General features: G+C 39.9%; 1 protein-coding gene and 1 long non-coding RNA gene across 22 annotated transcripts in view; one reads left to right on the top strand and one right to left on the bottom strand.

Annotated features, from left to right (window-relative positions):
• The window catches only part of GDA (guanine deaminase), a 104,917-nt gene that overhangs the window by 17,046 nt on the left and 73,889 nt on the right, over positions 1-13,982 (bottom strand). For 6 of the 17 annotated variants that reach the window (XM_081505432.1, XM_081505369.1, XM_081505352.1 and 3 more), the window contains exons 4-9: positions 13,380-13,467; positions 10,689-10,794; positions 8,655-8,682; positions 7,498-7,605; positions 4,032-4,139; positions 2,638-2,735 (exon numbers count right to left, since the gene is read on the bottom strand). In XM_081505432.1, coding sequence (XP_081361558.1) covers positions 2,638-2,735; positions 4,032-4,139; positions 7,498-7,605; positions 8,655-8,682; positions 10,689-10,794; positions 13,380-13,467 — 536 coding nt within the window. Of the gene's footprint in view, positions 1-2,637; positions 2,736-4,031; positions 4,140-7,497; positions 7,640-8,654; positions 8,683-10,688; positions 10,795-13,379; positions 13,468-13,982 lie in introns of all 17 variants that reach the window. The other 11 variants (XM_081505433.1, XM_081505406.1, XM_081505390.1 and 8 more) reach the window with 2 other exon arrangements.
• LOC145511796 (uncharacterized) overlaps positions 1-13,982 on the top strand; it is a 136,805-nt gene that overhangs the window by 78,030 nt on the left and 44,793 nt on the right. For 4 of the 5 annotated variants that reach the window (XR_014058196.1, XR_014058186.1, XR_014058176.1 and 1 more), the window contains exon 3: positions 1,378-1,531. This is a non-coding gene — a long non-coding RNA (uncharacterized LOC145511796). Of the gene's footprint in view, positions 1-1,377; positions 1,532-5,547; positions 7,327-13,982 lie in introns of those variants that run through there. The other variant, XR_014058202.1, reaches the window with a different exon arrangement.

Below are 13,982 nucleotides of genomic sequence, written 5' to 3'. Positions count from 1 at the left end.
GAGAGGAGATGGTCAGAACAAGGAGACCTCCACATGGGTCCAACAAGAGGACACTAACAGTAACAATGGTGATGTCACTGAAAATTGTGATTCCCATTGTCTCAGCTCTAATGCTAACACAAACACATTAGTCACATCTGACCATCTGAGTCCTGGAGTAAAAAAGGATCAAAAAACTTGAGCAGAGGTTCCTAGTAGGAGAGCACAAAACAGCAAGAATTAGAAAGGAGGGCGGGGGGTTATGTGTAAGGAAAAATAAATAAGAACTTAAATCTTGCAATTAGTTCAATGGTTTTAGCGAGTTAGCTTTATAAACAACTTATTGACCAGAGAAGTATTACTACATCTTTTGTTACCCGAACGTTGTTGATTTGGAGCTTTCAATATTCACTTACATAACAAATCACCAGCCACAAGCATTAGTTTCTGCAAAAATCCCGTGGTCAATAATGTGTTAAGATATAAATGACAAAATTATAGGATATTTAAAGTATACAACATGATGATTTGATATATGTATACACTGGGAGAGGATTTCTCCCCATTGAAACATCTATCACCTCACGAATATTTACCTTTTGTTGTTGTTGAGAACCTACAAGTTCTACTCTCTTAACAAATTTCAATTATACAATATGGTATTAGCAACTTATAAAAAAAAATTTTTTTTTCAAGCAGCCCATCCTTCTATGCTAGGAAGTAGAAACTATAAAGTATTGCCTTTCCTCTCTTCCTGGAATCATTTGTTGCATTGAATGACTACCAATTTGCAAGGGCAAAGAAAGAGAGGTAAAACTGGAAGAGGGGATGCAGGCTATAAGTCAGGGCCTGATGGATCAAATACTGCTTTTGAGGACAGTAGCGACTAGGAGAGATTTCAAACATTGTGACCCTGAGCTCAATAGATGTGCCACCTTTCTAAAGAGACAAAAACTAAAGCAATCCTCAGAAGTCTGTGAAGATGCAAAGGTCAAAGTGGTTTGCTTGAAAATGCACGTAACTATCATTTTCAAAGCCCAGTGCACGTGCAAGGAATCTCTCAAAGTTGTTGGAGAAAGAATAGCAGTGACCATTCAAACCAAAACATTAGCCATAAAGAAAAATTTAACTTCAAACCTCAGTTTGCAAAGCTGAGTCATGTTTTCATTTAGGTGTTGCGTAACTAAACTCATAGGATGTTAAACCCTTCCTCTAACTGGTCACCAGACCATAATTATGGTCACTAAGATGTACATAGGCAAGATTCTCTGTTAGGTATGATCACTTTATGTGTGAAAACTAAAAGCCTCTGGAACCTCTCAAACACTCCAGAAATATATTGCCATGGCTGACGTGCATTTCCTATACTCCCAGTGACTAGAACTTTTTCATTCACAGAGTCCCCAGACTCCGACAGTCAGAACCATCTCCTCTCTGCCTGGAGGCTTTCTCACAAAGCTGCAGCCTGCTCTGCCCTCTTTTGGGGAAGGTCTGAAATTGCAGAGACTCCATGCCCCTTCGCCCTGACCCAGCAGCCCTCCACCAATAACTGGTAAGTTTGGGTATAACTACTTCACCTCCCCCACCTCTTGGGCAGGGTGTCCTTGAGGTCTACATTGTCTCCCTGAGTATTCCAGGAGGATTAAATTCCAGGAGCCCATAGAGATAACCTGCTTGGTAATGTGCTCTTTACTGACTTCCTTCCCTTCTCTGTCTCTCCCCACTAAAGGTGCTTTCTGAGATCACCTCCCAAATAAATTACTTGCACATAAATCCTTATGCCATATTCTGCTTCTGCAAGAACTCAAAACGAGGAAGGATATAAAGTAATCCTCAAAAAAATGAAAATCTAACAGAAACTAAGAAATTTATTGAATGAATATATGAATGACCCACTGCAACCTGCCTCTCGCTCTGTTCTGGGTCAACTAACACCAGAAATGAGAGATCCTTTCTGTATGTAATCCTGGAACATGAACTCTTAGCCTAGCATTCATGGGTTGGCATTATGGGATCCATGAATTCCCCAAAATTAGATGCAGCATTTTCGTGTCTGTGGGGTTTTTTTTTTCGTGAAGATACAGGCAACTTTCATCTGATTCCCTTATGCATCTATAACTTTTCAAAAGGTTAAAAAAAGTTGTAAATAAGTGTTCTCCATCCTGGGGAATTAACAGTAGGGTCCCTCCTAAGTGCATCTCATCAGGTACAACAGCATGACATCTACCAAAGGGTGATGGCTTCTGGTAGCACTGAACCATTTCTGGTGGTTTGTACAACACAAAGTAATGGGAGGTCAGCACCCTCTCTCTATAACACCTGTTTGGCATATGCACTCTTTCGGTCCTTAGCTCTAAATTCTCAGTGCTATTGGTTTTGAACTCTTTCTGTTTCCTATTGTTCTGTTCTGTGCAAACTCAGAAATTTTAAGAGATGTGGTGCTCCTCAAATGTATATTTGGCAAAAAATAGCCCCTTTTTAAGTGCTCTCAGTCTCCTTAGCATAGTACAGACAGGCATCCTTCTATCTAGTTCACATCCCAATCGAACATAACTACAGAAGAGAGATACTGGAGGAATGACAGAAAACAAAAGATATCTGGCTGCTGCTTTGCAATCCAAATGTTCATAATCTACCAATCCATAATTGCCTACTTACGATAAGTTAGAATTGGGACAATGAGAGATGGACGCTCCTCGTTCCCTGAATACATCCAGTTCTTCTTCAGAAAGGTAGCAGCCATGTGCCATCACTGTCTGGAGAGAAGAGAATTCCAGGTGGAGTCTACCATTTCAAAGTGCTTAAGTTAGTCCTCACTCACAACCAGGTATTTAGCTGGTAAAATTGATTCAAGAAGGCAGGCACTGCACACATGTGAGACTTCTCTTAATTTTTAATCCTGATAATATTTGTGGGTTTTCCTGAATAAGATTTTACTCTTGCAAAATTCTTTTTCTGTCAGTATAAAACCTGTATTTAAATAGCTTTCTTCTTTGGGGAGCATGGTTCAATGACCACAGAATTATCATTAAAATAACATCTTTCCAACCTCTGTGCAAATAAAATTAACATGCAAATTGAAGGCTAGTTTATTAATCACATGGAAATAGATATAGAGTAGGGTGAAAATTACGATGTAGCATAAACAAGATCTATGCAGAATATTAACCTTTGAAACCAATCATATTCAGATCTCTGTTCACATAGTCCCTAAGAATTCATTTGCCATAATAATTAAACTCTCCATGCAGTTCATACATTTCGTTAAAGGCCAAGGCCAGGGGATATATTGCTGTAATGAGATCTTTCCCCACTCATATTAATTTTAATTAACTTAAAATTGTTTAATTATAAATGTAACACATACTCATTTCTTTAAAAAAGCAGTCTTAGAGTGTTTAAAAATGTCAAAAGTCCTCTGCTTTCTTCCTCAAGGATCACTTTTAACATTCAATGTGTCTTCCAGGCACTGTTTGCTAAGTGAGCATGTACCCACACATATACAAACACACATCAAACAATATTTCTACAAACACCCTTCCTTGTAAGTCTGTATACCTCATTCTTTGTGAATGTTGGATAAAATTCTAATTATCTACGTTCTATAATCGCACAGAGTTGGACACGACTGAAGCAACTTAGCAGCAGCAGCAGCATAATCTAAACAATTCCCCACTGACAGCCATTTTTTAACTTTCATATGTAATTAACATCCCTATTCATATTCCTTACAGAATGGATCTTCAGAAATACATTTGCTAACTCAGAGAGATACACATTTACATTCTAATGGATACTGACAAAATGTCCTTGGACCAAATGACATTCCCACTCTCAAAGAAGTTTTTAGATTTATTTACCAATAAATTTAATGATTTATTCATTAGGGATGAAACTTCAGGCCCATTTTTAATTGTATGCACATATACACACTGTGTACTTTTATTTGAGAAATGCATGTGTTACAGAAGTCTGAAGATTACTACTGAGGTTTCTAAATTTACATAAATATGCCCTACTTCATATAGATTGTATCATGATGTGCAATTTACCTTATTTGTCAGAAGATTGTTTTTATCATACACATCTGTGTAGTTTTTATAACCAGGGAATAAGTTTTCCACAGCTTTAACTTCATCACGATTTTCACTTATATGGCTCTACAAGAAAAGAAATAACATTTTCAGTTTTTTAATGTAAAATACCATTAGAAATTATACTTCCTACCCCCAAATGATGTGGATGGTTTCTACTTTCCCATATAAAATAATGGATGGTTCGTGTATTTTATTTAAAACGATTCTTATTATATATATGACAATGAAACTATGAATATATGAACATGTACTATTCTAACCCTAACCCATGTAATGCTTTCTAACAGTCTTTTCAAATTTCAAACTATAGCAAGAATAAGTAAAAATAAAAAATACTAACTGAAGTGAGTCAGGAGCCTAGCTATTCATAAGTCACCTGCCTTTTCTGGTGTTGGCCATTTAAGAAAAGTGTTCATTGGCCATCAAAATGATAGAGCATGGTTTACTCATAAAAAAGCTGAAATATGAATTAAAAAGTTGAATTTTAGCCCAGGTTCTGACCCTACTTATGTGTCTTAGGGTAAGTCAGTTGTTTTCTTTGCACCTCCATTTTCTCATCTTGCAAATAAAAGTGTTGGGCAAGATGAGTGATTTTCTAAATTCTTTTAGCTTTCAGTGTGTTATTCTTTTTTTTTTTTTCAGTGTGTTATTCTTATAAAAATTCATAGATATTCAATATTTAAAAGGTATAAACGAGTTATACAGAATGAAGCAGGGTTTGGGCTCTGGGACCCTGCTCCCATTCTGTCCCCTTTTTGTCAGCTTCCAGAATGAGTTCTTCTTCAGGAAATAGCTTGAAAATAAGAGAGAAACAGTCCTGACATCATCAAGAGCGAGCGTATAAGAATGCACATACAAGCAAAAGAAGCGAGTCCTGGCCCCAACACTGTCCTTTCTCCAGGGAACCACAAAACCTGAGATGGTATAAAGTGTTTTTGAGACACAATGTAAGTGTCACCATACCAACCCCTCACCTAAAACAAAAATCATTTCTGACCAACCAGTGATGAGTATAGTATATGTTATAAGAAATAACTCATGAGCAAGTTACTACTTCCAGAAATGGCAATGCCATTTCCCTTCCTCCCTGAGGTAGACTATAAATAACCAAATAAATAAAAAACAACAATGGACCAAAAACAGAATGTTCCATCTGAAGAATGAGCTTTCTCCCTGCCTTGAGGAAATCCAGACCACTGAGAAATGGGCATGGACGTTGGAAGAGAGGAAAGGAAAACCAGATGGTTTGAGTCATTTTGATAAATTTGAGTAAATATGCACATATACATGTATATACACCTCTAGCAAGTAAATACTTGATTTTTCTCTGTGTTGATAGGGTTCAGGACACACTAACCCAAAATATGGCACCTTGGAATACTGAATATTTTAAGCCAAAGAAATTTGAGAAAATGGTAAAAGTAGGATGGTTCACTCTGATCTTGCCTTCACCCCTTTTTTCCTGAAACAGGTCATAAAACTCTTGTATGAAAGGTTCCCACCCTATACCTAGAGGAAAGGAGTATCTTTATCTCTGAAGACAAAGGAAACCAAGAAGAACCAGGCTTTGCTAAGTTTTCCCCAGTTTACTATGCTTGCTTCATACTCCTTAGCCCATCCTGCTTCTCCAGGACTGCCTTTGTCACCATACCTAACATAAAAATACTCAAGTATGTTTCATTGTGTCTCTGTTTCCTAATGAGGTTCTTATATCATATAAAACTTACATAAACTTGTATGCTTTTCTCCTGTTAATCCATCTGTGTCAGTTTAGTTTTCAGGCCCAGCCAGGGGCCCTAAAAATGTAAAGGATAATTTTTTCCTTCCCTACAATTGTGTGGGATTGAATAAAAAATTTCAAATATCACAGACCACCAAAAAAAAAAAATGGGGAAAGACAAAAATGGTTAATGAACTCTAACAAGATAAATCTTAAAAATCCTCCATCCTAAGAAATGATAGAGGATCAATGTGTTGCCTTTCCCTGACATACCCTTTGTTTTTGGATAGTCAACTTTTAAGAGGGAAAAATTTTAGTGCAGTTTGTAATGTAGCTTGAATGGAGGAGGGAAGCTCCCAAGTCCCAGTTTTAACCCAGCTGAAAGCTTTAGAAAGTATTTTATTCCTAAATTGCAACCACTTAATGACAAAGTAAGATATACTGTTTTTGCTTCTGACTTTAAGAAGGTTGGAACAAAAGGGCTTTTAAATCCATTTTTGTAAGGTGGAAATTAGGTTCTTTCTGCTTTTCAAATAATAGATGGTTCCTCCAAAAAGGAAGGACTAGAACACTGAGAAAGTATCAAAAGAGAAGCAGGAAAGAAACGCATTAGATGTATCCTATGGAGAGCAGGTAACCAGTTTGTCATTAATCCTGCCTAGTTACTTAAGATGTCCTCATCTCTGGGAGCCAGATTGGAGATGACTGAGGGCAAAAGGAACCTTCAGGTTTCTTAGCTAAATAGCAAGCTAGATTTAGGTGATGTCTCTAAGGAACCTTAGACTTCCCTGGTGGCTTAGACGGTAAAAGCGTCTGTCTACAATGTGGGAGACCCAGGTTCAATCCCTGGGTCAGGAAGATACTCTGGAGAAGGAAATGGCAGCCCACTCCAGTACTCTTGCCTGGAGAATCCCATGGATGGAAGAGCCTGGTAGGATACAATCCATGGGGCTGCAAAGAGTCGGACACGACTGAGCGACTTCACTTCACTTCTAAGGAACTTTATATCCTATGATGCTATATGTTGAGGAGATCTTATGAGGCTAAGGGCAGGCTGCCCTCAAAGTGTGCCACTCTGGATGTAGATTATTTTGAGCTAAAAACTAATCAAGGCCCAAAAGACTCAGAAGAAGCTTTGAACTTCCTCCTTACCACCTACTTAAGATCAGAAGCCTGTCCCAGGAAAGAGCTATTATGGACAGGGAGCCCTGGTGTGCTGCGGTTCATGCGGTCGCAAAGAGTCAGACACGACTGAGCAACTGAACTGAACTGACCTGAAGGTACTAGGTATGTAGACAAGGGGAACCTAGCAAAGCCCACTTGCTCAAAATGGTTCAGCACATATTTGCTTACCAAATAGTAACTTTTTATTTTCAGTGCCTTACCTTATTTCTGCTTGAAGCCTGAGACCCCTACTTTCTTCTTAGTCTAGAACGTATATATATCTCACCCTGTCTTACTGTCTTTGGAATCCTCATACTTATGTGGATTTCCTGTGCACACGTAATAAATTTTGTTTTCTCCTGTTAATCTGTCTTATGTCATGTTAATTGCCAGTCAAAAGAACTAAAAGAAGAAAGAGGGGAAACCTACCTCTTCCACAGTAGAAGACTTGGAGATTATGAAATTACCGCCAGAATTTAGAGTACAGAGAAGTCTTGCAGGTCTAGACAGAGGCACGGACAGGAGAAAAATGCCCACCTGAATGTGCAAATCACGGGCCTTTGCAAGCTTTCCAAGTTCACCCAACAAAGTCTCAGAGCAGGAAAGGGAAAAACGCGGTGTCACTATGGGCCGCACTCGAGGATACTGGAAATCATCAAAAACACTTGGTAAATAAACTCTGGATATCTGAATGTGTAGCATACCCCAAAATGCATTTCATACCACAACATGATTTTATATCTTCATCTCTGGGGATAGTCCTTCATTCCAAGAGTAGTGGATGGGTTTCATGGAAATGGCTCATGGTTGAGGACAAGGAAGGGTATTTCTGTATCACCAAGTTCAATGGAAGAAGATCCCATCTCAAATGCAAGACATATGAAAGCTCAGACTGAGTGGCTTTTATGAAGAGAATTAGGAGGAGGAGATGTTTCAAAGGAGAGTGCTGGGGAGACTGAAAATGGGGTGGTGGTCTGTTCCCCTTTCTACATCTTAGGGCAGTGGTGAGGCTAAGGATCCACTAAGTTGCATCTAGATCTCCCAAGATTAGACTGAAAGAAATACTGAGGTCCTGTGGTTTCCAATCAGACCTTAAAAAATGATGAGGGAAGAGTCTGGTTTGCCATCTAAGAGACTGCCCAGTAGAGCCAGAGACCAGCCTGCTGTAGGGGTGGGAACAGAAGACAGCACTGCCTCCAGAGGCTCACAACACCAGGGTGCTGTGAAGGGGGTGCCTGGCTGAGGCCTTCAGGCCACATGACATGCCACACATCCATGGACCAAGGCAGTCTGGAGGGGGCATCTGGGCTGGACACCACCTGTGTTTCAGACCCGATTGGGGGTACAAGAGGCCAGAGCCAATGGTGATACAGCTAGCAAACCACACCACAACGTCTAGTGGCCACCAATCTGTCTACATCAATGAAGCCCTCTCCCACTTCCCACAGACCCATCCTGTGAAATTAGAAGGTCTCAGAGGAGAGGGAGGGAAGACCACTGAAAAAGTAAAAAAAATGCCTGACCTTACTAAGCTGAGTTGATGGGTTCCCCATGAAAACAATTTAAGGTTTTAGGGAAATACTTTTGCATGTATGAAATAAGCTAACCATACAGACTAACCTCTACCAAAACCAACAAATCCTACAGTCAACACAAAGGCAATCCAAAAGTGAGCTAGGAACAAGTTTACTTACATTCTTCTGGAGCATTTCTGACACAAATCTGAAATAAAACAACAAATGTAACATTAGAAAATTTAGGCATTTTTCAAATAAATTTTTTAAAAGGATTAAAAACATGATCCTTACATTTGTCCTACTTTTAATATAAACATTTCTAATGCTGGATATGTTTCACCACCACTAAGGATAAACAAGTAGTAATTACTTTGTCCTCTCATTTGTAGTCCAAGAGATGGGGTGCAAAATCACAGGGAACTACAGTTTTATCATTTACCATCAGCTGGGCTGTTCACAAGTATTCCCACAGCACTCAAGGCATTCAGATAGATTAAGCTCTGTTTCAGGGAATATCGCCATATGTTTATGTTCTGTGGACATTAGAGTCGTGGGGTCCTATGTACCTGGAGGTGTTTAGAAGCCATGGGCTCTGCACTTTCAGTTTCCCTAAAGTAGAAGCTGCTTGCCCACACAATCACAATAGCATCATTTATTTTCAAAGACCAGGTCCTACTGGGCATGGATGTTGGAGAGTAAAGCAGAAGGACTAGGCCAGACATGGTTGTGAAACAGGTAGTGAGAGGGGTGGTCTTACCAGTTATATCAGCAGGGATGATGGTATCTATATGGCCTATGAAATGACTATTTCTGCCTTGGCTGGAAATATTTATGAACTATAGCTTCCTGCCTTCTGGTGTTACTTTGTTTAGGAATAAAATGTGAATTAGGGTTCACTATTCCCACAAACAGGGCCTCCCAGGTGGCATTAGTGGTAAAGAACCTGCCTGCCAGCATAGGAGATATAGGATACCTGGGTTTGATCCCTAGGTTGGGAGGATCCCCTGGAGAAGGGAATGGCAATCCACTCCAGTATTCTTGCCTGGAGAATGCCACGGAGAGGGGAGCCTAGAAGGCTATAGTCTATAGGGTCGCAAAGAGTCAGACACGACTGAAGCAACTTAGCACACAGCACATTCCCACAAACACAGATTCCTAGAAAAGTTGAGCATATGGCCAAATGCTAAGGGGAAAATGTGTGCTTCCTTCTCTCTGTGGGCACATAGGAACTTCTAAACCAGTGTTTTCAGAGGACATGCTTAAGGTGGAGGCCTATGGAATGGAGAAAAGTTGGACTTCTCAAACTTTACATCAGGATACATTTGGTCTTGGGGAAGGTATAAAGCTAAAGAATTTTCTTCTATATTTCTTGGATGTTGAGTGTCATACAACACAGTTCCTTGTGAAAGCCTCAAGGTACCATGAGAAAGCCATTAAAGAAATGTAGGAAAACGGCTTCCCTGGTGGCTCAGTGGTGGAGAGTCTCCCTATCAATGCAGGAGGCACAGGTTCAATCCCTGATCTGGGGAGCAGGATCCCACATGCTGCAAAGCAACTAAGCGTGTGCACCACAGCTATTGAGCCTGTGCTCTAGAGCATGGGAGCCACAACTACTGAAGCCTGCATGCCCTAGAGCCCATACTCTAAAACTAGAGAGGCCACCGCACACTACAAAGAAGAGTAGCTCTCACTCGCCACAACTACAGAGGGCCCAAGTGCAGCAATGAAGACCTATCACAGCCAATAAATAAAGATATATATATATATATGTAGAAAAAGTACCTATGGCATCAGTAGCATATCCCCATGTAAAATAAAAAGACTATAACAAAAGCACATGATCTCAAGCAATAGCATGACCTATAACCAAAAGTAATTTAATGAGCAGGCCACAGACACTCAACACAAGTTTAACCTACAGGAGAAGCCCAGATCTATAATGAAGTAGGTAAATCATTCACTTTTTAAAAAATCCTTAGTTTTAAAAAGGGATTTGCCCTTCCTAAAGTATAGTAAGTACCCAGAGGCTTTAAAATATAACTTGATATACAAAAATAGTATTGACATGCAACATTTTCCTAACGATCAGGTCAATTTCATAAAAATTAGACAAACCCAGTCAGTGACATATGTGCACATTCTGCCTGGGTTAAAGGGGTTTCTTCTCTCCATCTGTAACTCCATCCATAAGATAAATCAAGACAAACATACCTCTCTGTTTCCTTGATTGATTCCTCAGTGGTTTCTTTGTATTCTGGAACAGTGTCATTCAAATCCATGCAAACTTTGCCCACAAATGCCCGCTGCCCAAATTTATCTGTGAGAAACACAGAAACAATTTCAAGTCATGTTTCTTTCCTAAAATGTACTTTCCTGAGCCCTTTAAAAACATTTTAAGTTAAAATCATTATGAAAACATAAGTGAGAGTATAAAAGATCATCATACCATTTAAGAAGAATTTTTAAAAAAAGCCAGTTAATTCCGTAAGTAGTAAAGATTCTCCCATTGGCACCTGACTCCTCTGTTTACACCCAGGACAAAGGATATTATTTGCTTAAGGTCTAAACTCAGATGTGTGCAATGTCCTCTACTATGTGCAAGATTATGAGGAATATACCCAATAATGTATATAAAGTGTCTGGCATATAGGGCTTAGAAAAGATACTGTCACTATTCTTAACTGTAGCAGTGCCAGTATTGTTCAGTTCAGTCACTCAGTTGTGTCCTACTGGACACATGGACTGCAGCACACCAGGCTTCCCTGTCCATCACCACTCCCAGAACTTGCTCAAACTCATGTCCATCGAGTCGATGATGCCATCCAACTATCTCATCCTCTGTCATCCCCTTCTCCTTCTGCCTTCAATCTTTCCCAGCATCAGAGTCTTTTCTAATGAGTCAGTTCTTCGCATCAGGTGCCCAAAGCTGAGCTTCAGCTTCAGCATCAGTCCTTTCAGTGAATATTCAAGATTGATTTCCTTTAGGATGGACTGGTTTGATCTCCTTGCTATCCAAGGGACTCTCAAGAGTCTTCTCCAAGACCACAGTTCAAAAGTATCAATTCTTTGGCGCTCAGCTTTCTTTATGGTCCAACTCTCACATCCATACATGACTACTAGAAAAACCATAGCTTTGACTAGACGGACCTTTGTTGGCAAAGTAATGTCTCTGCTTTTTAATATGCTGTCTAGGTTTGTCACAGCTTTTCTTCCAAGGAGCAAGTGTCTTTTAATTTCATGGCTGCAGTCATAGTGATTTGGGAGCCCAAGAAAATAAAGTCTCTCACTGTTTCCATTGCCAATATTGTTACCTGTGGGGAATTTTGCTTAATCCTACTAGAAGTTCTCAGCACTGAAGAACCTACTGCTTATCAGAGGTGCTAGAGGAATTCTATTTCAGTTAGAAAGTTGATGCTACATGAGGCAGTGTTCATTATTTTCACATCTCTACCTCTGTCATAAGAGTCTTTCAGAAGTCTGTCTACATCTCTCTTTCCCCTGTAATTCATTGTAATACCTAGCCATTAGATTACTCTTCCTTAAATCACCACCTTCATCACATACCTTATCTGGCTCAATACCTTCTTTGAGTCTTTGATGCATATCTGAATCACTCCACAGTCTGAATCATCCCCTCTGCCCAACTTCTTCCATCCCACCATGCAATGAACCCTTCCCTTTAGTTCAACTCCTCTGTCCCCTGCTTCCTGTATCCTCTGTGGACATTCCTGACCCCATACCCATACCCCCATGTCACTTCTCCTGTCTTAAAGGCATTTTCCTCTCTCCTTATCTCCCTTGAAAGTCCAGTTTAAAGGTCCCTTCAATGAAATCTTCCCAGATGATCCAATTCTGGCTTCATTCTGTCTCCTCCAAAATTCACAATATGTACTTTCAGTGTCACACCTGAGGTCTTTGGCATACACTACCTTGGCCTGCAAACAATAGTTTCAGCACATCAGTCAGTAGTATTTACTGAGCACTTGCTATGTGGTAGGCAATGTGCTGGGTACAAGTTTTGTAATCATCAATCTAAATCCAGTCGCAGCTCTGCTGACTAGCTGTGTGACTTGGGCATGTTGCATAACTTCTCTGAGCGTCAGTTTATCCATCTGTAACACAGGCACATGAATAACTGTCCCAGAAGGCTATTTACAGCTAAACTGAAGTAATCCATGTAGAATGCATTGCACAATACCAGGCATCTAGTAAGAACACCACAGCTGTTACTGAAGTTATTAATCTATGTTGTTGTTTAGTTACTAAGTTGTGTCCGACTCTTTTGCGACCCCATGGCCTGTTGCCCACCAGACTTCTGTCTATGGGATTTCCCAGGCAGGATGACTGGAGTGGGTTGCCATTTCCTTCTCCAGGGGATCTTCCCGACCCAGGGATCAAATCCACATCTTCTGCATTGGCAGGCCAATTCTTTACCACTAAGCCATGAAGGAAGACCATTAATCAATGTGTGTATTTATTAATCAGTTAATCCTATCTGATTCCTCAAGGGCAGAGACTATTTTCCATTTTACTGTGTTCCCAGCATCTAGCACAGTGCCCTGAGTCTAGCCAACAGCCAAGAACTATCTGTTGATTATAATAAACTGTGGTCATTGCTAGAATTAGTAAATCTGCTCCAAAAAGCCCTAAATTAATACAGACCTATTTACATCATCCTACAACCAAAAACAAACAGTAAATAATCAAATTACTTAAACAATAGAAAAAGTTCAAGGGCCACAGTAATACACAAATACCACACAAATACCTAATCACTTGCAAGACGTGCAGTGCTCAAATTCTAGCAATTAAAAAGCAGGACTGCTCACAAGTATACGTCCCTGCCAGCATGGTCCGCCTGTCTGCTTCATGTGCCCGTAAATCATCCTTTTATCTCCTCACCTGTAATTTCCGCAAGAAGCAGTGATGAGTCAGTGTGAATTGTTCCAAAGTAACAAGCTGTGGTTGTTCCATTCTTTAATGTTCTCCTCTAAAAATAAATCACAAAAACCATGAATTGCCTGTGCCCAGAAAAGTCACATGGCATATACGCATGAAGATGGAATTTTGGTTTTCAATTTTAAGATGTTTTTACTTAAAGGAATGCCATCTCGACATGAAATGTAATTAAGGTAAATGCGGGACAGAATGAGAGACACAGATGCATGGAACAATTTTATGGACTCTGAGGGAGAAGGTGAGGGTGGGACGTTCTGGGAGAATGGCATTGAGACATGTGTATTGTCATATGTGAAACAGAGCACCATTCCATGTTCGATGCATGTGACAAGGGCTCGGGGCCGGGGCAGTGGGATGATCCAGAGGGATGGGAGGGGGAGGGAGGTGGGTGGGGGGTTCGGGAAGGGGAACACATGTAAACCCATGGCTGATTCTTGTCAATGTATGGCAAAAACTATTACAATATTGTAAAGTAATTAGCCCCCAAGTAAAATAAATAAATTTATAAAAAAAAAAATAAAAAAAAAAAATAAAAATAAAAATAAA

Source organism: Giraffa tippelskirchi, chromosome 1 (genome assembly GCF_054371585.1).
Source record: "Giraffa tippelskirchi isolate mGirTip1 chromosome 1, T2T-mGirTip1v1.2.pri, whole genome shotgun sequence".
In the NCBI taxonomy this organism is placed as follows: domain Eukaryota; kingdom Metazoa; phylum Chordata; class Mammalia; order Artiodactyla; family Giraffidae; genus Giraffa; species Giraffa tippelskirchi.
The sequence above is the reverse complement of the archived record's forward strand: the minus strand, read 5'-3'. Positions and strand labels throughout refer to the sequence as shown.